The sequence below is a fragment of the Thamnophis elegans genome, unplaced genomic scaffold (genome assembly GCF_009769535.1).
Source record: "Thamnophis elegans isolate rThaEle1 unplaced genomic scaffold, rThaEle1.pri scaffold_46_arrow_ctg1, whole genome shotgun sequence".
Lineage (NCBI taxonomy): Eukaryota > Metazoa > Chordata > Lepidosauria > Squamata > Colubridae > Thamnophis > Thamnophis elegans.
The window spans coordinates 329723-355967 of record NW_022473897.1 but is presented as its reverse complement, the minus strand read 5'-3'; the positions used below and the strand labels follow the sequence as shown (position 1 = coordinate 355967).

General features: G+C 43.7%; 1 protein-coding gene and 1 pseudogene across 1 annotated transcript; both read left to right on the top strand.

Moving 5' to 3' along the window:
- LOC116523564 overlaps positions 1–8276 on the top strand; it is a 35840-nt pseudogene extending 27564 nt beyond the window's left edge.
- A 5161-nt stretch (positions 8277–13437) lies between these two features.
- On the top strand, positions 13438–24354 carry LOC116523563 (vomeronasal type-2 receptor 26-like). The gene is made up of 5 exons (XM_032238668.1): positions 13438–13890; positions 19997–20857; positions 21878–21982; positions 23133–23259; positions 23453–24354. The coding sequence occupies exons 1-5, from the start codon at positions 13438–13440 to the stop codon at positions 24352–24354; spliced, it is 2448 nt and encodes an 815-aa protein (XP_032094559.1).
- Positions 24355–26245: the final 1891 nt, after the last annotated feature.

Here is a 26245-nt window from a genome sequence, read left to right as displayed (position 1 = left end):
GATAGCAGTGGTCCAATATCTCAGGGGTTGCCACAAAGAAGATGGAGTCAAGGTATTCTCAAAAGCACCTGAGGGTAGAATAAGATGCATTGGGTGGAAACTAATCAAGGAGAGAAGCAATCTAGAACTAAGGATAAATTTCCTGACAATCAACCAGTGGAACAGTTTGCCTCCAGAAGTTGTAAATGCTCCAACACTGAAAGTTTTTAAGAAGAGATTGGATAACCATTTGTTTGAAGTGGTGTAGGGTTTCCGGCCTAAGCAAGGGGTTGGACTAGAAGACCTCCAAGGTCTCTTCCAACTCTGTATTCTATTCTAGTTGTAATTGTTCTGTTGTTGTAGGGAGGATAAGTGGAGGATTGAGTATATATAAAGTAGTAAAGGCAAGATAAGAACAAATAAAATGATTTCACCCACCCCTGACAAATGTTTTCTTTGTGCCTCTCTCAAATTTAGCTCCATCCTTTTCTGAGAAGTGTCTTCTTCAACAATAGTGTAGGTGAAAAGATTTCCTTTGACGAAAATGGAGAAGTTATTGGAGGATTTGATATTATAAACTGGGTCACTTTTCCCAACCAGTCATTTTCTAAAGTAAAAGTAGGAAGCATAGATCCCTTTGCTTCTCCAGACAAGGCCTTTAGTATTCATCTGGATTCCATCACATGGCCAGAAAGCTTTAATCAGGTCAGTGATATCATCTTTGTCTTGATTCAGATTGGATGGGGGGGAAGCAAACTTCTGGAAAAAAAATTTCATTTCTGAGTTGCACTCAACTACTTTTTATGTATTTATATCCTTATCAAGGAACAAATAGACTGGTGTTTTATTGTAGTCTGTCATCTTACTACTTAATTCTTTTGTTTGAAAAGAATTCTAGAGATTAAACAGTGCTTCTTGGATTTATATTGCCAGATAGACAGGAATAAAGTTCCAAGTTAATGTGGTGGTTGTCTCTGAGTAGATCTTCCTCAGTAATCTATAATTTTTGTAGTGTGAGAATAAAAACAAAAATCACTGATCCCCTAGATAAGGTAATTTATAGTTATAAATCCAGACTAAAATATTCCAGGAATTCTCTAGTGCTTTTGGACTTAAAATCCATGAATACAGACTAGCAGTCAGAAAATATGATGAAAACTCTTTAATTTCATAGTAACTGGACAGAATTAAACATGATTTCAATTGGGGAACTGTGAGCATCTTAGATCAAGTTGAGTGCAAAAACACTTCTGAATTCCTGGAAGTCTGGCACTTGGACAAATTGACCATCAATAGGAACATAGGGATGAACAACATCTATATACCATTCAAAAGAGACAATCATAAAGGCCAAAAAGGAATCAAAGACCCAAACTCTCCGTTACCAGTGATCCACATCCAGAGAAGAGACTTGATGCCAAGATTAACTAAGATGCAAACTCCAACTCAGACAAACAAGCTAACAGTAAACAGCCCAATCTAGGAACCACAAAGACCACTCTCCATAAAACAGGGCAAGCCACTAATATATAAAATGATATCAAACCCCACTCCCTACTAAAACTGATAAAGTTATCTTAGTCTGGTAAAGAAACATCAGTAAGAAAACTACCAGATTCACAGAGCACCAAGGATCCTTCAGTTCAATCCTTAGCTACAAATATTCTCTTCTATCAAAACTGTTTATTTTTCAGCATGAAGAAAATCTATTCTCTCTCTCCCTCTCTCTTCTTGTTCCTCTTGTATTAGACACTCCCCATCTCTTTGTGTAATAATAATTGCCAGAGAGGATATAGGAAGGCCAAGAAGGAAGGGAAACCATTCTGTTGTTATTATTGCCTTCTATGTCCAGAAGGGAAGATTTCAACTGAAGATGGTAAGAAGTATCATGCACAGAGGTTTTCTTTTTTTTAAAAAAGTAATGGGAATGAATGTGCTGGTGAAGAGTTGTGTGCCTGCATATGTAATCTCTTCAGTTGTGAAAATATTCATGAGATGAAAGCAATATGAGTGAATAAAGAAGATACACTAAGTTCAGATATAAACATTTGAGAGGAGGACTAAGTAAAATGATATCATAAATGTTGAGTGATGTTCTTAAGAGACAGGATGAAGAGCTGCTACCTAGACCATTGTCAGATAAAAGGGGCCTCACAATTTCCCAGGTCCTAGTTGAAAGCTTTTAGCAACAGCAATAGCACTTACTTCATAGTGCTTTACAGCCCCCTCTAAGCAATTTTACAGAGTCAGCCTATTGCCCCCAACAATCTGGGTCCTTATTTTACCTACCTCAAAAGGATGGAGGGTTGAGTCAATCTTGAGCCTGGTGAGATTCTAACTGCCAAATTGCATGCAGCTGGCAATCAGCAGAAGTAGCCTTACTGCATTGCTGTGTTCTAATTACTGCACCACCACGGCTCTTTAACCACTATTTCAAACTGGGTGAAACCAAATACCATTTAGTAGTAAGTGAATAAGTTTACATCTCTGCACCAGAGCTTTCTAAAAAGTAGCCCCTGTTCCCTAATTGTAGCTAATTGAACTAAATATGTTGTAGGTACACACAATTTGGGATGATGAGATAATTAGGCAAGTATTGTGGTCTGCTGGTGGCCTGTGGAGCTGGCAGCAGAGTCAGACAGTGAGGAGGTTGGGGAGGAACATGGGCCAGTCTTGGTGTCTGGGGAAGGTTCAGACAAGGGCTCTGCATCACAGGCAAAGAGGAGGTTAGGACCATCTGGGAGTTATGTCTTGGAGCCTCCAGAGTCTGACATCAGCAAGGAATAATCTGCAGGAAAATAAAATTCCTTCAATTTAACTGATTTGTTTCTTTGATCTCATTTTCATCTCAGGCTGAATTCCTCCTGGCCATATTCTGTAATAAGGGGGTTGTATTGAAGAGTATAACACAGATCTTTGGTGATTGCTTTTAGATATAGATGACTGCGCATGGGCGAGAAACATGGCTGCCGAGTTCGCCGCTCTGGCTCCGTACCGAAAGAAAACCCGTGGAGAGGAGGAATTGGCGCTTTGGAGCTGAGCCGAGGGAGGCAGGGGTGGTGTGAACGTCTTGCGGCCCTGGAGCTGGCAGTGGACCGGCAAATTTCTACTCCTCCGAGCTGCCAGCTCCGAAAGACGCCGGCACCGTTGGCCGCTGACGCCGCCCAACGCCGCGGCCCAGCTGGTCTGAGAAGCCCGACCTCCCCCTTTGCGTCTGCTGCCTTCCCGCCGCAATTACAATCTCCGCTGTGCCGCTGGCTTGCTGTTGCCGGCTCGAAAACGCCGCGGCTCGTGAACGCCGCGGCTTAGCCCAGCTGTTCGGGACTTGTGGCCGAGCTTCCAGGGGAACTTCGATCTCCCCCGACTATTGTTTGCTGCGGCCCCCGTCGTCTATTAGTTCGCTGGCTTGTTGGCTGTGGGAACGCTGTGAGTACGCCGCGGCTAGCGACTTAGCGGGTTGGAAGATTGCTCGACCTAACTGCCTTTGGGAGGAGCCTGTTTCTAACTTTTCGGTTTGCTGAGGCCCTTTGAGAACGTCTGGGCCCAACCACTGAATGGGGCATCCCCCCCTCTCCTTCCATCTGGGACGAGCTTTCCTTTTTTCATCTCTGGACTTAAATTACTAAGGGGGTTGTTGCTGTGAACGGACTTACACATTAGGCCTTGTCCACCATGATCGGCCTTCCGGCTCTTGCTGCTGCTGTTGATATCCGGACTTATCTTATTTTTCAACCACCCTCCCCTTTGGACTGTATCGAACTTTCTAGAGGGGGTGATCGATATGACAGGTCGCTTGATGAGATCTGGAAGCTGGCTTGTCGCCACTGCGACCTGTCTAGATCCCCACCCTCTTTTGCTCCATCTAATCTAGCCTTCCTCAAGGTGTGGCCTCTCCCCTGTCGGGTGCGTTTTAGAACCTGGAGAAAAGGAGAGGGGTAGAACACCCCTTTTGGACTATATACTTTCTACCTTATGTTATATCGGACTCTCTACTGGTCTTGGCAGAAGACATAAGCCTAGTACGGACTTCGCGCTCCTGCGCAATTTTTAATCTGGTATGTTGAGTGCATGGGATTGTATGTGATTGCGTGAATGATCCCACTTTTTATTGTTATTACCGCTGTATTTTTTGTGTTTTTAATTATCATGTGGGGACTGCTTGTGTGAGCGATTGAGTATGTTTGATTCGGAGGACCTGCCGGGGAATGCGGGGGTCGCCAGGGTGGTTGGGGGGACCACGGCCACGGGAGTGGGTCAGAGCATTACGGTCGTAACAGGGAGGGGCAGATATGACGGGGACTTTAGGGCTGGCCATTACCGGGGAAGGAGGGCTCGCTACATCACAGAGATCCCTCCTTCCGGCCCTATGAGTCCCACTCCGAGGCCAGATGGTGCGAGTAATCAGGACCCTGGTCTCAGGCTGTTGTCGCTAAATGCCAGGTCTGTTGTTCACAAGGCTCCCCTCGTCCGGGACTTAATTTTAGACGAGAGGGCAGATCTGGCATGTATTACTGAAACCTGGCTGGGCACGGAGGGAGGAGTCCCCCTCGTAGAGATGTGCCCAGACGGATTTCAGGTGCTTCATCAGCCAAGAGCCCAGGGAAGGGGTGGCGGTGTGGCTATTGTTATCCGGGAGTCTTTAGCACCTCGTAGGATCCCTGCTCCGGAGCTTGTCGGGTGTGAGTCCCTGCTGGTGAAGTTGGACCTCAAGGGTCAAGTGGGTCTGCTGCTAACGTACCTGCCTCCCAACAGCGTTGCAGCAGCCCTCCCCTCGCTCCTCGAGTCAGTAGCCGAGCTAGCAATTGAGTTCCCCAGGCTTATGGTCCTGGGGGACTTCAATCTGCCTTCGCTCGGTGAACACTCTGATGGGGCGCAGGAGTTCATGGCTTCCATGACGGCCATGGGCTTGACCCAGGTAATTTGGGGCCCAACCCATTCAGCGGGTCACATGCTCGACCTCGTATTCCTCTCGGAGCAGTGGACTTGTGATCTTGGTCTGAGGGGTAATGAGATCATACCCCTGTCGTGGTCAGACCACTGCCTACTGAGGCTAGACTTCCGGAGGCCAAACCCCCACCGTAGGGAGGAGGAACCGACCAGGTGGTTCCGCCCCAGGCGACTTATGGACCCTTTGAGGTTCCAGACAGAGCTTGGGGTTATTCCTGATACTCTCGCCCACAGTTCGGTGGAGACTCTGGTTGCTGCCTGGCACTCGGCAGCATCGGAGTCCCTTGACCAGATTGCGCCACTACGGCCCCTCCGGGTCGGCGGATCCCGGAGGCCTCCTTGGTTTACCGAGGAGCTCCGGGAGAGGAAGCGCCGGAGGAGACGCCTAGAGCACCTATGGAGGTCCGATAAATCCGAATCGAACCGAGCACTCTTAACAACTTGCACCAAGGAGTACATCAGGGCACTGAGGACAGCAAAAAGAACGTATATTGCCACCTTGGTTGCATCCGCTGAGTCCCGCCCAGCCGCCCTGTTTAGGATAACCCGCTCCCTCCTAAATAGGAGGGATACGGGGGACCCCTTGCAGGGTAGGGCTGAGGATTATGTCCAGTTCTTAGCGGACAAAGTTGCTCGGTTTCGGTCGGATTTGGACTCCACCTTTGCAGATCCAGCCGAGGCACAAGAGGATAAATTGGCAGACCATCTCTGGGTTGAGTTTCAGGATGTTGCCCCTGGGGATGTGGACAAGGCCATAAGAGCTGTGATTGCCTCCACTTGTGTACTGGACCCGTGTCCCTCCTGGCTGGTTGCCAACAGCAGTGAGGTGACACGAGGCTGGATCCAGGCGGTCGTTACCGCCTCCCTTCGGGAGGGGCACTTCCCCTCCGCACTTAAAGCGGCAGTGGTGAGACCCCTCCTGAAGAAACCATCTTTGGATCCAGCCGTTCTCAACAATTACCGTCCAGTCTCCAACCTCCCCTTTGTTGGGAAGTTTGTTGAGAAGGTGGTGGCCTTCCAGCTTCAACGGTCCTTGGAGGAAGCTAGTTACCTTGACCCTTTCCAGTCCGGCTTCAGACCTGGTTACAGCACAGAAACCGCTTTGGTCGCATTGACCGATGATCTCTGGAGAGCCAGGGATGGAGGCCATGCATCCATCCTGGTTCTCCTTGACCTCTCGGCGGCTTTCGATACCATCGACCATGGTATCCTTCTGCGACGACTGCGGGAGGTGGGGGTGGGAGGCACTGTTTTGCAGTGGTTCTCCTCCTACCTCTCGGACAGGTCGCAGTCGGTGTTGGTTGGGGGGCAGAGATCGACCCCATGGCCCCTAACATATGGGGTGCCGCAGGGTTCGGTCTTATCCCCCCTACTATTTAACATCTACATGAAACCGCTGGGCGAGATCATTCGGAGGCACGGGATAAGATACCACCAATACGCGGACGATACCCAGTTGTATCTGTCCGCCCCGTGCCAACTCAATGAAACGGTGGACGTGATGAACTGGGGTCTCGAAGCCGTTAGGGACTGGATGAGAGCTAACAAACTGGTACTCAACCCGGACAAGACCGAGTGGCTGTTGTGTTTCCCTCCCAATAATTTGGCTAGTGTTCCATCACTCAGGCTGGGGGGCCAAATTTTACACCCCTCAGACAGGGTTCTCAACTTGGGAGTCCTCCTGGACCCACAGCTGACCTTTGACCACCATCTGTCGGCTGTGACCAGGGGGGCATTTGCCCAGGTTCGCCTGGTGCGCCAGTTGCGACCCTACCTGAACCGGGAGGCTCTCACAACGGTCACTCGGGCCCTTGTGACCTCTAGGCTGGAATACTGCAACGTGCTCTACATGGGGCTGCCCTTGAAGAGCATCCGGCGACTTCAGCTAGTCCAGAATGCGGCCGCGCGAGTGATTGTGGGCGCACCGCGGTTCGCCCACATAACACCTATCCTCCGTGAGCTGCGCTGGCTACCTGTTGATCTCCGGGTGCGCTTCAAGGTGCTACTTACCACCCATAAAGCCCTCCATGGTAGTGGATCTGAGTACTTGAGAGACCGCCTCCTGCCAATTACCTCCCTACGACCTATTAGATCACACAGTTTAGGCCTCCTCCGAGTTCCATCCGCCAGTCAGTGTTGACTGGCACCTACGCGGAGGAGAGCCTTTTCAGTAGTAGCTCCGACCCTTTGGAACGATCTCCCCGTGGAGATTCGCACCCTCACCACCGTCCAGACCTTCCGCACAGCCCTCAAGACCTGGCTATCCCGTCAGGCCTGGGGATAAAGATTCTAATCCGTCCCCACCCGAATGATGAATGAATGTTGTGTTCTATTTTTACTTATGTACTGTCTCATGTCTTGTCTTGTATTCCCCTCCCCATAAATTGTACGCCGCCCTGAGTCCCCTCAGGGAAAAGGGCGGCCTATAAATAATAAACAAATAATAAATAATAAAAATAAATAAAATAACTGTTCTCCATGTCCTGAAGATCAATATCCAAATCACAACAAGGATTTATGTCTCCCCAAAGTGATAACATTCTTATCATATGAAGAACCACTGGGGATGAGTTTGACTATCGGTGCTCTGTCTTGTTCTGCTACCACAATTTTACTGCTCCAGATATTCATTAAACACAGGGACACTCCCATTGTCAAAGCCAATAACAGGAACCTCACCTACATTATCCTCATCTTCCTTCTACTCTCATTCCTTTGTGTTTTGTTATTTATTGGGAGACCAAATGAAGTTGTGTGCATTCTTCGACAACCAGCTTTTGGCATTATCTTCTCGGTGGCAGTTTTCTGTTTATTGGCCAAAACCATTGTGGTTGTCCTAGCATTCATGGCCACCAAGCCTGGTTCCAAAATGAGGAGATGTGTGGGGAAAAGAATGGTGAGCTCCATTGTACTTTCCTGCTCTCTTATTCAAGTCATCATTTGTGCCTCATGGCTGATGACATTCCCACCATACCCAGATTATGACAAGCATTCAATCTCTCAAGAAATCATATTAGAATGCAATGAAGGATCGGTGACCATGTTTTATTGTGTCTTGGGTTTTATGGGCTTTTTGGCTATTATCAGCTTCTCTACAGCTTTTCTAGCCAGGAAATTACCTGACAGCTTCAATGAAGCCAAATTCATCACCTTCAGCATGTTTATCTTCTGCAGTGTTTGGTTATCTTTTGTTCCAAGCTACTTGAGTACCAAAGGAAAATATATGGTGGCTGTGGAGATCTTCTCCATCTTCCAGTGCTGGCTTGTTGGGTTGTATCTTTGCCCCCAAGTGCTTTAACATCCTGTTCAGACCTGAACTAAACAACAAGCATTTGCTCATGAAGAGATAATTTTTAAATTCTGAAAAATTATTCCCAGTAACTAATGCAGATTCTGTTGGAATGGGATGAGGTCAAACAACGCAAAGTCCATCCATCTTGTCATCATGGCCCAAAAAAATCTCATCAATACAAACCAAGTGCTTTTAGAAAATATGCATCAGCTGTTATTAAGCGGAATAATGTGACTGCTTTAAAAGTGTTTAGATTTATTTTCCATAATTTAAGTAATGAAGATAGTAAGGTATTTTCCAGGTCTGACTGAATTCTCATGTCACTATAGAGGTTGTGCTTCACAAAAACCTTTATTGGCCTGAAATAATGGAAGAATTTGTGACACAGGTCTGTGATATTTATGCATTGCAATAGGAAAATAATTTTTGTTATATGATTTTATGTTTGGTTGCAATAAAGCTACTTATGTAATCATTGTCTGAGAGTCTTTTTTCATTAATTTGGCTCTTTGAATATTGAGAAAACCTTTAAAAATGCAGTTAATGTGGACATGTAGGAAACAGAACACTATTGTATTTTCTGCCTTCTAGCTTCAACCTCCAATATGAGAAATTAGTTTTTAATTCCTTGAAAAGCATAGATCTGTATTTTACTCAATCAAATCACTTTACACATTGGAGACCAGGTGAATTAGCCTCCTTTAAATTATTACTGGGGATGTTGTTGAAATATTCAATATGTCTTCTTGTGTGTTTTGAGCTTTCTCTGTCTTTAAATCTTGATTTTGGAAAAAAAGATCAACTTCACATCCTATTATTTATTCATTAAGCAAATGTACATGGCTGATAAGGTAACAGTGACTATGAGCCGAGGTGGCGCATTGGTTAAAATGCAGCACTGCAGTTCAGCAGTTCGGCTGTTCAAATCCCACCAGGCTCAAGGTTGACTCAGCCTTCCATCCTTCCGAGGTGGGTAAAATGAGGACCCAGATTGTTGTTGGGGGCAATATGCTGACTCTGTAAACCGCTTAGAGAGGGCTGAAAGCCCTATGAAGCGGTATATAAGCCTAACTATTGCTATTTGCTATTGCTATATCCAATTTTCATGATCTATTATTTAGGCTATAGCTACAACAACCATTATGTCGTAGCTTTGATAATCATTATCTACTGTATATTCAATACATGATGCCAGCTTACTGTCAAAATTCCTACTGAATTTATTATAATTTTATACTGCCAGTCATTGATTCATTTCAAAACTTCAGATTCTTCAAATTGATAGATGGCCCAGATATGTCTTTTCTTAGTACTTCAACATCCCACTGCTTCATTTGTAGATAAGCACATCTTCTTTCTTTGCATAGTACATAATCTTTTCGGTGGTGATGTCTTGTGCGATTGCTACCAAACCTTTCTTGGTGTTCTAGACTGAGAGAGTGTGTCCAAATCTTTATCTGTAGGAAAAGGAGGAAGTTCAGATAATCCAGTCCTGAGATAGATATATTTTTCACGAAGTATTTCCTTCCTTTTAACTGAACAAAGTAACACAAAAAGCTATAGCAGAGGTGTCAAACTCACAGCCCGGGTGCTGGATCCAGCTCATGGAATGCTTAGATCTGGCCTGTGGTGTTGCCCCGGAAATAGCAAAGGACCAGTCCACAGTGCCTCTGACAGCGAAAACAGAGCTTGGGAGGGCTGCATTCTGCCCTCCTGAGCTCCATTTTCACTGGGAGAGGGTTGCAGGAGGCTGTCACAGTCAAAAACGGACCTTGGGAGCCTGTTTTCACTGGCAGAGCACTCAAGCCTCTGCAGGTATCCCTGACATGCGTGATGTCGAGCTGGCCATCTCCCCCCATTTCCCCTGAGGTCAAACACAACCCTGATGCAGCCCTCAATGAAATCGAATTTGACACCCCTGAGCTATGGGATAAACTGAGCATCAGATTACTAATATAGTATATTAATATACAGATTTTAAAAAGGAAATAATGAGAAATGTCCTGGTGGATTTTGAAAGATTAAAGCTGAAATCCTGGCCACATTCTTCATTTCCTTATAGACTATGTGCTTGATTTGCTAGTGGCTATGGCCAACAATGACAGCTGAATGTGTAATTTCGGTCACATCTTACATGATTAAACATTATGATTTTTGTTGCGTCCGCCCGGACGCAGCCGACAGCCACAGTCAGAGCCGAAAGAAGATCCGATTGGCTCTGGCGCAGCTGCCGGCCGGCAGGAGAAATACTGCCACCCGATTGGTTCCCAGCCTGACAGCTGTCAGTATAAATAGCTGTCAGGCGGGCATTGTTCTGTTCTTCTCCTGCTCTTGTTAGTTGTTCTAGTTAGAATAAAGCTTCTTTGAAGAACCCTCTCCTGTGTCTGTCTGAATTTAAAAATTTTACTCCAATCCAATTGAAAAGAAATATAAACCTCAAAAATTTGATATGGAACACTATGGAATACTTTGCATTTGTATTTATTTCTAAAGACTTTGAGGTCTTTTCCTTATCTAGGGATCATGGATGGAGATGGCTTTTGATGAAAGATGAATATATTCCTGTGATATATTGACTATATGAATATATCACTCTGCTGAACACCTAATTACACCTACCCATGTACAGTAGTAGAACTGTATTGCTACTACTCCTCTCATCTTCTCATCTCCTCATCTTTCCTACTACCTTCTCCTATTGGTACCTTATGATTTACCACTTGTTATTTGTATTTTATGATTAATAAATAATTATGATTAATTGTTTATTAAGGGTTCGGGTTAAGGATTATGATTAATGATTGTGACTATGATTTATGATCTATCACACTTGTTGTTTGCATGCACACTGAAACCTTATGTATCAGAGACAAATTATTTCTGTGTCCAATCACACTTGGCAATTAAACAATTCTATTCTATATCTAATAGAACTTGTAATCCTGAGAAGATTGTCAGATCCGTGAAACTACTATTCTTCTGGGGACGAGGGGAGACCCTGGTTATGTTCATACTTTAATATGCTTTGTATACTTTAATACTTTATTGCTTTCTCCCCTATGTATCCTGTATCCCATTGATTTATAAACTTTAGCCTGGTACCTAGGCACTCTGGCATTTTATCACCTTTTGGGGAATGTAAGGGGAGGGAGGTCCATGTGGGTTACATCACTGGAAGGTCAGCAGAGGATGACCCTGAGAAAGTTCCCTCATCACTTTCTCAGGGCGGCCAGTACAATAACATTTTCACACATGCGGATTGGCTGAATCCACACGGGACTTTTGGGAGGGATTTCTAATTTCTTTTATTCTAACTGTATGGCCTGAGGGGTCTCAGAGCCTGCTTTGATTCCCCCCTACTATAATTCCTGTTCAATAAAAGTTTCCTTTTCAAATGCCAAGTTTCGAGAGTCTATACTTTCTTGAATAAGGCCGGGCCTTACACAGATATTTGTTTTTCTGGCAATTATCAAATTAGCCCTTATTACTTTCATTCCATTTCCAAGTCTCAAGGGTATTTCGTTAACCAGCAGCAAAATTAAAACATATTACAGAAGCACCTTGTTATTATTCTATAACGTAAAGAAGAAGAATTTATATTTCTGTTGGTGTTGTTCTTTAATGTTCTTGGTTGGTACTGTAAACCAGCCAAGTGGTCATTCAAGTTGGGCTGTGCTATTCAGCCAAGAATCTATTACAAGAAAAAATACAGCAAATGAAAGACTGCAAAGAAGGAATTATATCATGCAAATTAATGAAGCTGTCTATATTGCTCTTAATGCTGTTGTTTAGGGCAGTTTCAGAGATTCCTAACATGAATTGCATTGTGGGTGATCCTGTTCCAATTCTTCACAAATACTATCAATCAGGAGATGTCATTGTTGCTGGTATTTTCTCTCAAATCTATATATTTTCAAACACAATACATTTTCATGAAAAGCCTTCTACTGACCTTTTCTATGATACTGAGTAAGAAGCTCATGTATCTAAAACTAATTATTCAGAAATGAGTTTGATGTTTGGTGCTGGGTCTGTATTGTCTTGGATGTCAAGGTCCATTCTGTTCTGTTCTATTAATAATGGACTGGGAATAAACAATTCTACTTAATTTCATTCATAAGGATCAGTTCATGATTCTGACTTCATGATTTTGGCAGCAGAAATTCTCAGTTAATTCTATGGAACAGGTTTAATGTCTTATTTGTACCTATTTTTCTGATTAAGTGTAAATTACTTTGGAGCAATCTAATAAAGTTTTTGGAATCTAATAAAACACTTTTTTATTATATTCCAAGCTTTCTGCCTGAGAATGAGGTTAATCCAATATTTATTTTTAAATTAAATTTCCACAAAGGATAGTCATAAATTCATTTCCTAGTTTTTTTTTAATCAAAATATTTCTGACATCATTTTTTTTTTACTAATGAAGTATTCGGTTTTATTTTAAGATTTCCCTATTCCTAAAAAAGAAATGGAGTAATTCAGCTGCACAGCTAAATAAATTTATCCTGTGTAATGAAATGCCTGTATATTTGTGACAATAACAATTTTCCAATTTTCTTAAAGTTATTTTGTCATTCACACACAGACTTAAAGTTGTGATTTTCACTGTTTCTAAAATGAAATCAACAATTGAACTGATTGTCAATATTTTCCCTGAAATCTAATTAGTCACAATATCATAATGCTTAATTACTGTATTTCAGTCTTGCAAGACTTCTGTGGACAGGAAAAAATTGTTTAGATACAATCTTGAGACTTATGATATTACGTTTTAATCAATGAACTAAATTATGGTGTGTGGGAGTGAACAATTTCATGGAGGTGACCCCTGAATTTATAATTGATTTTTCTCTACACATGCAGAATGGTGCTGTAGAATGAAGGTATAATCATACCATGAGGCATAAAGACAATAATATGATTGCTATTGAATAGTTTATAGAATTAATTGTACACTTGCATTCTTGGATATTTTCTACTATCCTGTTTTCCCCAAAATAAGCCACCCCCCAAAAAAGCTCTCCCTTAAAATATTGTAGCACAGCGGCAGCCATGAGGTGACCATGCTCGCAATCTCCTGCATCTCAAAAATAATAAGACCACCCTGAAAACAAGGCCAAACACTTATTTCAGGGGTCAAAAGAAAAGACTGTGTCTTATTTTCTGGGCAACGCAGTATTAAACATTATCTTTTAAAGTAGTACCATCACTATGTGATGAAGACTGAAATAGATGTATTTTATTTAACAGTCTTCATTAGTAATCATCTGATGGAAGCTTTGAGTACAATATATTTAAAGCTACGAGTAGAACAAAAGTCCAGCACCTCTTGTGCTGAAGCCAATGAGTTCAAACTGATGTGTAATTTTCATTTCAGTGTGGTGACTCAGCTCTACCAACACATTTTGTCTTTGGCATTTGCTGTAAAGGAGATCAATGAAAATCCCCAGATTTTGCCCAACCTCACTCTGGGCTCCCATATCTATAACAGCAACTTTATTGCAAGCGGGACGTATCATGCCTCAATGGAAGTATTCTCAACACAAGGCAAATTAATCCCTAACTACAAGTGTGAAACAGAGAACAATCTAGTGTCAGTCATTGGTGGACCTAATTCTGAAGTCTGCATTCACATGGCAGCCATCCTGTCTATTTACAAGATTCCACAAGTAAGACTTTCTTCCCATTGTTTACATTTGTATGTATGTATGTATGTATGTATGTATGTATGTATGTATGTATGTATCTATCTATCTATCTATCTATCTATCTATCTATCTATCTATCTATCTATCAGGCGCATGTGCGGGACTCGGATGGCTGCCTGGCTTCTCGTTCCTCAGAAGCCAGTGCTAAAGACTAAAAATATCTAGAACCTCCGGAGTCCATTCGTACTACCAACGGAGCCCCCTGGAAGGATTTGGTCCCAGGATTTTTACAAGGCTCAGCATTTTACCGGTAACTGCTTGTGGCTGTCTCCCTGAGTAACGAACTGCGGCGGCTTGGTTCGGCGACTGCGGCGCGGGAGAGAAGATGGCGACGCCGCGCTGATAATCTCAGCGTTTGCAACTTCTCGGCTCTCCCCCCCTCCCTGCTGGTCGTGACAGGCTTGGAATGGTGCGGAGAGCTTGGGGGGTTCAATTAATTAATTTTTACCATCTTTTTTACCATCTTTTTACCATCTTTTTAACATCTTGAAGGCGACGCCGCGCTGATAATTTCAGCGTTTTGCAACTTCTCGGCGCTCCCCCCCTCCCTGCTGGTCGGGACAGGCTTGGAGTGGTACGGAGAGCTTGGGGGGCTCAATTAACTAATTTTTTTACCATCTCACCATCTTGAAGGCGAGGATTAACTTGTTAAAGACCATTGGGAGTTGTGGTTGGGGTGGTTGGGGTGATTGGCTGCGTTTACCAGCTCGTAGCCCCCCCCCTTGGACATCCCCCTCCCGTTTTATCCTGTTGACTCTGCTGCCAGCTGCCTGTCCACTCCTAGGGTCCCTGGGCCGCTTGCCTGTTTGGCTAGGGGACTGAACGGAGGACGGAAGACAGAGCCCTGAATAGGACGTTTCGATCTGAGGAGGAAGAAGGTCTGGACGCCCCTCCCTCCCCCCAGCCTTGTCCCATTTACCATCGCAGCTGCCTTAATTATTATTCTTTTGTTACTGTTTATTAGGAATATTGGGAACAACAGATGATGGCAGCAGTAGGGACAAGGTTTGGGTATCAAGAAAACCATCACTTTCCTCCCCTCTGCCTTGAGCAGCTGGGGCCAGTTTTAGATCTTGGCCCACCGGACTATGGACATTATATAACCCTAGGAAAGAGACTTTCTCCTATGTGGTTCGCTGATCTCTTCTGGGACTTTAAGGGGAATAAGACTGAACAATCTTTGTTTATAAACATCAGGCATTTTTGCCTCCCCTTTATCACACACGACTGCCTTGTATACTATCGAACTTTGACCTTCCGGCTGTGGACTTTTCTTTGGGGCATAGAAGAAGGAGAAGAGTGGAGCCCCCCATTAGGGTGTGACCCCCCCCCTCAGGAGAGGGTGGATTATTACGTTGGACTACTACGAACTTAATACTATCTTGAACCTGCGCAACCCTATCATTTCCTAATTTTAATTGGTATGTTGAGTGCATGGGATTGTCTGGTTGCATGAATGATCTCACTTTTATTTTTATTTAGCTGTATTTGTGTTTTAATTCTATTAGTGAGGACTGCTTGTGTGAGAGTTTGAGTATGAATGATTCGGAGGACCTGGCAGGTTATATGGGGGCCATTGGGGTGGTTGGGGGGGCCATATCCACGGGAGAGGGTCGGAGCATTGCGGTCATAACAGGGAGAGGCAGATATGGCGGGGACTTTAGGGCAGGCCATCATTGGGGAAGGAGGGTTCGCTATATTACAGAGATCCCTCCTTCCGGCCCTAGGAGTCCCACTCCAAGGTCAGATGGCGCGAGTGATCAGGACCCTGGTCTCAGGCTGCTGTCGCTAAATGCCAGGTCTGTGGTTAATAAGGCCCCCCTCATCCGGGACTTGATAATTGATGAGGGCGCAGACCTGGCATGTATTACTGAAACATGGCTGGGCACGGAGGGAGGAGTCCCCCTCGTTGAGATGTGCCCAGATGGATTTCAGGTGCTACACCAGCCGAGAGCCCAGGGAAGGGGTGGCGGTGTGGCTATTGTAGTCCGGGAGTCTTTAGCACCTCGTAGGATCCCTGCTCCGGAGCTTGTCGGGTGTGAGTCCCTGCTGGTGAAGCTGGACCTCAAGGGTCAAGTGGGTCTGCTGCTTACGTACCTGCCTCCCAACTGCGTTGCAGCAGCCCTCCCCTCGCTCCTCGAGTCAGTAGCCGAGCTAGCAGTTGAGTTCCCTAGACTTATAGTTCTGGGGGACTTCAACTTGCCTTCGCTCGGTGAACGCTTTGACGGAGCGCAGGAGTTCATGGCTTCCATGACAGCCATGGGCTTGACTCAGGTAATTCGAGGCCCAACCCACTCAGCGGGTCACACGCTCGACCTCGTATTCCTCTCGGAGCAGTGGAGTTATGATCTTGGTCTGAGGGGTAATGAGATCATACCCCTGTCGTGGTCAGACCACTGCCTACTGAGGCTAGACTTCCGGAGGCCAAACCCCCACCGTAGGGAGGAGGAACCGACCAGGTGGTTCCGCCCCAAGCGACTGATGGACCCTGTTAGGTTCCAGACGGAGCTTGGGGTTATTCCAGATACTCTCGCCCACAGTTCGGTGGAGACCCTTGTTGCTGCCTGGCACTCGGCAGCTTCGGGGTCTCTAAACCGGATTGCGCCACTACGGCCCCTCCGGGTCAGCGGCCCCCGGAGGCCTCCTTGGTTTACCGAGGAACTCCGGGAGATAAAGCGCCGGAGGAGACGCCTAGAGCACCTGTGGAGATCAGACAGGTCCGAATTGAACCGGGCACTTGTAACAGCATGCACCAAGGAGTATACTCGCGCTTTAAGATCGGCAAAAAGAACACACATTGCCTCCTTGGTAGCGTCCGCCGAGTCCCGCCCAGCCGCCCTGTTTAGGATAACCCGCTCCCTCCTAAATAGGAGGGAGACGGGGGACCCCTTACAGGGTAAGGCTGAGGAGTATGTTCAGTTCTTGGCGGACAAAGTTGCCCGGTTTCGAGCGGACCTGGACTCCACTCTTGCAGAGCCAGCTGAGACACAGGGGAAAGACTTGGCAAACCATCTCTGGGTTGAGTTTCAGGAAGTTGCCTCTGGGGATGTGGACAAGGCTATGCGAGCTGTGAGTACCTCCACTTGTGTACTGGACCCGTGTCCCTCCTGGCTGGTTGCCAACAGCAGTGAGGTGACACGAGGCTGGATCCAAGCGGTTGTTGTGGCATCTCTTCGGGAGGGGCACTTCCCCACCGAGCTTAAGGCAGCGGTGGTGAGACCCCTTCTAAAGAAACCGTCTTTGGATCCAGCTGTTCTTAATAACTACCGTCCAGTCTCCAACCTTCCCTATGTGGGGAAGGTTGTTGAGAAAGTGGTGGCCCTCCAGCTTCAGCGTACCTTGGAGGAAGCAAACTATCTTGACCCCTTCCAGTCCGGCTTCAGACCAGGTTACAGCACAGAAACCGCTTTGGTCGCATTGACCGATGATCTCTGGAGAGCCAGGGATGGAGGCTTTGCGTCCATCCTGGTTCTCCTTGACCTCTCAGCGGCTTTCGATACCATCGACCATGGTATCCTTCTGAGACGACTGCGGGAGGTGGGAGTGGCCGGCACTGTCTTGCAGTGGTTCTCCTCCTACCTCTCGGACAGGTCGCAGTCGGTGTTGGTGGGTGGGCAGAGATCGTCACCGAGGCCCCTAACATATGGGGTGCCACAGGGGTCGGTCTTGTCCCCCCTCCTATTTAACATATACATGAAACCGCTGGGCGAGATCATCCGGAGGCACGGGATAAAGTATCACCAATATGCGGACGATACACAATTGTATCTGTCTGCCCCGTGCCAACTCAATGAAGCGGTGGATGTGATGAACCAGGGTCTGGAAGCTGTTAAAGACTGGATGAGAGCAAACAAACTGGTGCTCAACCCAGACAAGACCGAGTGGCTGTTGTGTTTTCCTCCCAATAATTTGACCACCGTACCATCAATCAGGCTGGGGGGACAAAACTTATACCCCTCAGATAGGGTCCGCAACTTAGGAGTCCCCCTGGATCCACAGCTGAGTTTTGCTCACCATCTATCGGCTGTGACCAGGGGGGCATTTGCCCAGGTTCGCCTGGTGCGCCAGTTGCGGCCCTACCTGAATCGGGAGGCTCTCACGACAGTCACTCGAGCCCTTGTGATCTCTAAGCTGGAATACTGCAATGTGCTCTACATGGGGCTGCCCTTGAAGAGCACCCGGAGACTTCAGCTAGTACAGAACGCGGCCGCGCGAGTGATTGTGGGCGCACCTCGGTTCGCCCACATAACACCTATCCTCCGCGAGCTGCGCTGGCTACCTGTAGATCTCCGGGTGCAATTCAAGGTCTTACTTACCACCCATAAAGCGCTCCATGGTAGTGGATCTGACTATCTGAGAGACCGCCTCCTGCCAATAATCTCCCTGCGTCCCATCAGATCGCATAGAGCGGGCCTCCTCCGTATTCCATCCGCCAGTCAGTGCCGACTGGCGACCACCCGGAGGAGAGCCTTCTCAGTTGCTGCTCCGACGCTATGGAACAATCTCCCCGTGGAGATTCGTACCCTGACCACAGTCCAGGCCTTCCGTACAGCCCTCAAGATCTGGCTAGCCCGTCAGGCCTGGGGATAAACTCTTCTGCCCCTCCCGAATGCTGAGTGAATGTTGTGTTTTAGTACTTTTTAGTTATTTCACATTTTTTTTTCTGTATTTTGTCTTTCACTCCCCTTCCCTTACTATTGTAAGCCGCCCTGAGTCCCCTCAGGGAAAAGGGCGGCCTATAAATGCTAAATAAAATCTAAAAAAAATCTAAATCTATCTATCTATCTATCTATCTATCTATCTATCTATCTATCTATCTATCTATCTATCTATCTAGACTTTAAGTTCAAATTCTATCCTTTAGAAACAAATAGGTTAAAAAAATCGATATCTATAACTATAGGTAAAGATTTCTCTTGCACGTATCTGCTAGTCATTCCCAATTCTAGGAGACGGTGCTCATCTCAGTTTCAAAGCTGAAAAGCTAGTGCTCACCGAAGACATCTCCGTGATCATGTGACTGGCATGACTAAAGGCGCAAAGGCACACCAAACTCTATTATCTTCCCACCAAAGGTGGTTCCTATTATTCTACTTGCATTTTTACATGCTTTTGAACTGCTAGGTTGGCAGAAGCTGGGAGGAGTAATGGGAGCTCACTCCATTACGCGGCGCTAGGGATTCAAACTGACAAACTGCCGACCATTCTGATCAACAAGCTCAGCAACTGAGCCCCTGTATCTGTATTGGTATTGGTATCGATATTGATATCAATATATCTATCTATATTTATCGATATTATATATCTATCAAGATCTGATATATGTTTTTGTTTGTGTGTGTGTATACACAAACACACATATACACATCTATGTTTGTGTTGCATTTCTGCTGATAAATAAATGAAGGGAGATTAGTATAGATCAATTTCAAGCTATTTAGCTCTCATCAACTAGCCTTACTGGGATTTGAATTTGATTACACACACACACACACACACAAACTTTCTTTTTTCTATGAAAACATGTGAGGAATGTATGTAGATTTTGCTTTAGTGAGAAATTAACAAATATGCAAATAAGTATGGGAAAATTTTGTTTTTCTTTTCCAACATGCAAAGAATCCATTACATGATTCATTTTCAGCACATGCAATGCTGTACCAATTGAACTCATCCCAAATAATGTCATCATGTTCATTTTTAATTCATTCAGTCAGCTGCACATTCTTGGTTTATCTCTCTTTATTTTCTTTTGAGTGTGACCATCAGAGTTTGATTTTTAATGTGTATCAGTGTGTTCACAGAAAAAAATCAATATCTTTATTCTTTATAGAATATCTTTATTCAATATCTTTATAGTTATCTTTATTTTTTCAAAAGCATTTTTTACCTTGTAAAACATATGTTCCTTTTTGACATAGCAAGGCATCTGGTTCTCAGCACATTCAGTCTACAGGATTAGAGAAGTTGATTTCAAATCTCCTTCATATAGGCAAGAAATATATACTGTAAACTAGATTTATCTAGCTATTAATTCTCTAACACAGTTTTTGTTTATGTGCTATAGTTCACTTATGGCTCTGCTTCTGAGATGAATAGGAAATCTCAAGCTATTTTCTATTACCAGATGTTTCCAGATGTACACAGACAATATAAAGGGATTCTCCAGTTACTCTTGCATTTCCAGTGGACATGGATTGGGATATTATATGACAATGATAACAATGGGGAGAGATTTGTCGAGGATGCACTTCCTATGTTTTCTGAGAGAGGAATCTGCTTTGATTATATAGAAAAATTCCCAGTAATGACATCAGTTAGTGACATTGATAAGATGGTGGCAGAGGGAATAAATCAGTATCATGCTATTATTAAAAGCATTGCTAATGTATCCATTGTTTATGGTGAAATTGAGACCATGGTATTTTTCAGAATGTTTTCCACATTGTCGACATACGAGGATGTGTCAATAATGGCAAAAGGAAGAGTTTACATCATGACGGCTCAGATGGAATTCACATCATTCCCCTTTCAAAAGAAGGAAGGCATAGATTTGCTTCATGGTGCCCTGTCCTTAGCAGTTCATTCAAAGGAGGTCCCGAGATTCCCTGAATTTCTCCGGTTGATAAATTCTAGCTTTGATGGAGAAGATGGCTTCATTCAGCGTTTTTGGGAAGAGGCCTTTGGATGTTTCTTTCTGGAGTCCTCAATAGACAGGGAAGGAAGGGTCTCCTGCACTGGTGAGGAGAAACTGGAGACTCTCCCAGCATCCATTTTTGAAATGAGCATGACTTCCCATAGCTACAGTGTCTACAATGCAGTCTATGCCGTGGCATATGCTTTGCACAATATGCTTTCATTTCAATTGAAAAAAACAGAGAGTGTCCATAAAGCAATCCATAGCTTGCTGGCTCAACACTTATGGGAGGTAATGTCTTGGAGAAATGGATTTCGAAAGATCTATCTGTATCATAGGATATTCTATACTAAACATAGAAATACTGTTTTGTGTTATATTTCCTTTGTGACAAGGGCCATTTTTTTAGAAGCTCATGTGGTTTAAAATGTCAGAAGTATATATAGGCTGAGTAGGAATGGGAAGCTGATTGACAAATGTGGCCCGTATCTTCAGAGACAAACTGGTCAACTTCATAGCAGTTATTGGTGAAACATCAGGAAATCTGTTATCTAGACCATGTCACTAATTGCTGAAACCCAATATTCCCTAATAAATACCACCCATCTAAACTAGTGTTGGTTCTCAAACTGTCAGATCAACTCTCCCCCCTCTACAATGTTAGAATGTGTCTTCTTAAAAAGGGTTAAATTCTATTTAACTCTTCCATGGTTGTTCTGTGGAGAGTGTACTAGTGATATTTTGTAGGTTCCAAACAACGTCAGTTTTACATTTAGAAATATGTTGAACCAGCTGTAGAAAGATGACAAGTGGTGTGGTGGCCTAGTGATGAAGATGCTCACCTCCCACTCAGAAAGTTAAGAGTTCAATCCTAGGTAGGACAGATGATTCTCTCCTAGGGAGAAAAGAAAAAAAAAGTTGCAAACTCCACTTGGTGTTTCGTGTGTGTGTGTGTGTCTGTGTGTCTGTGTCTGTGTCTGTGTCCGTGTCTGTGTGTATTTCAATCACCGAGCCAACAGATTGAACCAGAATGAACTGGATTTCTCCTGCATTGCCCGATCACATAGTTTCATTGCAAAGCACAGGTATGCAGATAGTTAATGATATGCATGTGCTTGCAGAGCAACATATATCAAGCAGACAAAAACTCAAGGTCTTCTCAGAAAATGAATTTATTCATCCTAATTTCTTTTTTTTCCTGGAACACTATTCTAATTCCTGTTTTCTGCCTATTTGTTATACATGGAACAAATTTAAATGGGAAAGGGCAATGTCATTAAATATATACTGTATTGCCTCTTCTCTCTTCAGCTCAATCATTTTCTGAAAATCATTTCATTCAACAACAGTGTTGGGGAAACAGTTTTCTTCAATCAAAATGGAGAAGTGGAAACTGCATTTGATAATATCAACTGGGTAACATTCCCAAACCTTTCCTTCCTTAGAGTCAAAGTTGGAGACATACCAGCCTTGTCTGTTGCAGAAAAAACATTTATTTCAGAGGAATCCATAATCTGGCCAGAGTGGTTTAATCAGGTAGGTCCTGCAATTCTTTGAGTTCCATTCAAAACTTTAAAAGCTTTAAAAAATAATTTGTTGGAGTAACTGTTCTTCAACTAACTCAGAAAGTTGTCTGAAAATACAGAGAAAATTTAGACAGGGATGTCAGATCACAAGACATAGGAGAAAGAATCCAATAAATAAAACATAAAAAGTTCACCTATTGCCTTTTACATAAAGTATCAGTATGCAGGAATCATGTATTTTAGGACAAGCATTCCATCTCTTCTTGCTTAATATGCCCATGCAGGAATGTGGTATTTATTTATTTGATTGAATTCAATTATACCATAGTTTCCATTTAAAATTATGACTTAAATATATTTGGGAGCTATATTCACTCATTTAAGTTATTATCTCCAATTAAAGTATTTCTAATTGAAAACTTGTAAGAGGAAAATCAATAATAAGTAAAATGTCACTGAGAAATGCTAATCAATTCAAAATATGACATTTAAATGGCATTTGATTTGTGCAGATATATGTCGTGTCATTTTTCATTTAATCTGGCTCACTGCCTTGCTATCACTCTCTATATGAATTTCTGAATACACATAAACAAAATTGAAAAACATTTTTCTCTAAAAGATAGCAATAGCAATAGCACTTAGACTTACATATCGCTTCATAGTGCTTTTACAGCGCTCTCTAAGCAGTTTACAGAGTCAACCTATTGCCCCAACAATCTGGGTCACCATTTTTCCGACCACGGAAGGTTGAAAGGCTGAGTCAACCTTGAGACTGGTGAGATTCAAACTGCTGAACTGCAGCTAGCAATCAGCTGAAGTAGCCTACACTACTTCTTATACAAGAGTCGAGGTGGCACTCTAGCCACTGTGCCACCTCGACTCTTGTATAAGAATCTTATAAAGATTCTTCATTATTAAGGTGTCATATATGAATTTCTTCTGAATTATTCATCTATGAAAGCACAAGTTGCTATCGGGATTTGTAGCTATGCATATTTGAAAGATGGAAAACCTTCCTCTCTTTCTTTTCTCTGTAGACAAAGCCTATTTCTCTTTGCAATGACCATTGTCATCCAGGTTACAGGAAGGCCAAAAAAGAAGGGAAACCATTTTGCTGCTATGATTGCCTTCCTTGTCCAACAGAGAAGATTTCTAATCAGAAGGGTAAGAGACAGTACATAGAGGAGTGGTTGCCCAATTGTGGTCTGGGATCATGACTGATGAGCTGATGAGGTACCCAGGTTCTTCATTGTGCAGTCGTCTATATGGAGAAACAGTTAAAACAGATCTGATTATTCCAGTATCATTTTCAAGAAAGCTATCTATAGAATAAAAGCTGTTTTCTCTTTCCCTACAGACATGGACAACTGCTTTCCGTGTTCACTAGATCATTATTCAAACAAAGAGCGAAATTTCTGCCTTCCAAAATATGTAACATTTTTATCTTATGAAGAAATGCTGGGGAATATTTTTACCAGTTTTATTCTTACTTTTTCTATCATTACTATTTTGCTACTCTGGCTCTTCATTAAAAACAAGGACACCCCTATTGTGAAAGCCAACAATGAGACCCTCACCTACATTCTTCTCATCTCCCTCCTGCTTTCATTTCTCTGTGCTTTGCTATTTATTGGCCAACCTCGTCAATGGACATGCCTTCTTCGGCAAGTTACTTTTGGCATCATCTTCTCCGTGGCAGTTTCTAGCATTTTGGCAAAGACTATCATTGTAATTCTTGCTTTCATGGCTACCAAGCCAGGATCCAGAATTAGGAAATGGATGGGTAAAAAACTGGGTCTTTCTGTTGTCCTTTCTTGTTCTTTTACTCAAACCATTATTTGTACCATATGGCTATCAAACTCTCCCCCGTTCCTGGATGTTGACATGCATTCCTTGCCAAAAGAAATGATATTGATATGTAATGAAGGGTCAACTGTCACGTTCTATTGTGTCCTTGGTTTTATGGGTATCTTGGCAATTATCAGCTTCCTGGTGGCTTTCCTGGTCAGGAAGTTACCGGACACATTTAACGAAGCCAAATTCATCACCTTCAGCATGTTGGTCTTTTGCATTGTCTGGCTGTCCTTTGTTCCAACCTACTTGAGCACAAAGGAGAAATATGTGGTGGCTGTTGAGATCTTCTCCATTTTGTGCTCCAGTGGGGGGTTACTAGCTTTCATCTTCTTCCCAAAATGTTACATTATTCTGGTGAGGCCTGATTTAAATAACAAGGAACAGCTAAAAAGAGGAAAAAACTGAAAAGTTAAAAGTTAACTGTAAGTAAATACTATTTTTCTCGGAATAAGATAGGGTCTTATTTTCTTTTGACCCCCAAACTAAGCACTTGGCCTTATTTTGGGGGAGGTCTTATTATTTTTGATGTGCAGGAGTCAGCGAGCAGGGTCACCTCATGGTTTCTACTATGTTACAATATTTTGGGGAGGGCTTATTTTTGGGAGACGGCTTATTTTAGCGCAAGTGTTCAAAAGCCCAATTGGGATATGTATATGAGATCTTATTTTTGGGGAAACACGGTAATTTGCACTAAGATTTTTCATTTTCAAATAACCACTTTATATTTTATAAGACTTGGTTTCTGGGTGCTCATTATATAAAGTTTTGTTCCTCTATAACTGAAATGGAATTAAAGTTTTAATTACATAAAAACCAGTCTCTCTAGGACTGTCAGATTTTTGTTCAATCCTTGAAATATCTGCTGATCTAAAGCCAAAGACATATAACAAGGTAGCAATAGCAATATCTCTTAGATTTATATACCACTTTACAGTGCTTTATAGCCCTGTCTCAGCGGTTTACAGAGTCAGCATATCACCCTCAACAATCTGGGTCCTCATTTTACCGACCTCAAACGGATGGAAGTCTGAGTCAATCTTGAGCCTGGTGAGATTCGAACTGCTAAATTGCAGACAGCTGACAATCAGCAGAAGTAGCCTGAAGTACCACATTCTAACCACTGGGCCACCGTGGCTCTTCAAAAACTGAACAATGAAGTGTCCGCATTTGCAGGATTGAAAATCTCTGCTGCAAAGGGCAGCCTCCAGCTTGCAAAGTGGAGAAGGAAAATACTTTTCAACAGTTCCCAAGCTTGGAATGATACCTATGTGCACTGGGCATGTGTGTGTGCATGCACAGCACAACAAAGGAAAGGTCCTTCTCCTGAAGCCCAGGCATGCTTGCCAGCTCAGATACAGATAATAGTCCGCAAGACCCAAAGAGAATTTCATTCCAATAAATCTAGAAAATGAAACCCACCAAATTTTGTAGGAAGCCCCCCCCCCACTCTCCAGATTAAAATGTTCTTTATTTTTAATATTTAAAAGAAGCGGGATGGAATATTTCCCCTAAAGGAGAAATGGGAAAACAAATCTTAACAAAGGTAAAAGCAGCCTCAGTCTTCCTGCCATAGGAAAACAGCCTCAACAGCTTAAAGAGGAATGGAGATTTTGTATCTATTCACAAAGACTGGGCCAGCCTATTCATAAGCAAAGGGACTTCAAATAAGCAACACAAAAGCAAGCCAAACTGACAAGATTAGCTGAGACAAAAAGCTAGGATTTGCACTTTCCCTTTTGCCTGTAGAGACAGCCATGACACCTACATGACGCCATAGGAATCTGGCAACAGCCATTAAAATATTGAAGGATGCTGTTCTGACCCAAGTTTCTTTAACAAGCAAGAAGTGGAGTCTTGGTCCCGGCAAAACTTCCTTTCGTTCACAGTCCACAAGGCTTATCAAACATTCTTTCAGAGGGCTGTTTATCAAATACGAACCTTATGTCATTTGACAAGCTGCCAAATAACTGGTTCCAAATGCTAGTTGACCTGGGTACCTGAGATTTAGGATTTAGGATTTTATTAGTATTTATAGGCCGCCCTTTTCCCTGAGGGGACTCAGGGCGGCTTACATAAAATAAGGAAGGGAGGGTACAGACAATAGACACAAACAATACATAGAAGTAAAATAGTAAGCAACATTCACTCATCATTCGGGCTAGCCAGGTCTTAAGGGCTGTGCGGAAGGTCTGGATGGTGGTGAGGGTACGAATCTCCACGGGGAGATCGTTCCAAAGGGTCGGAGCTACTACTGAAAAGGCTCTCCTCCGTGTAGTTGCCAGTCGGCACTGACTGG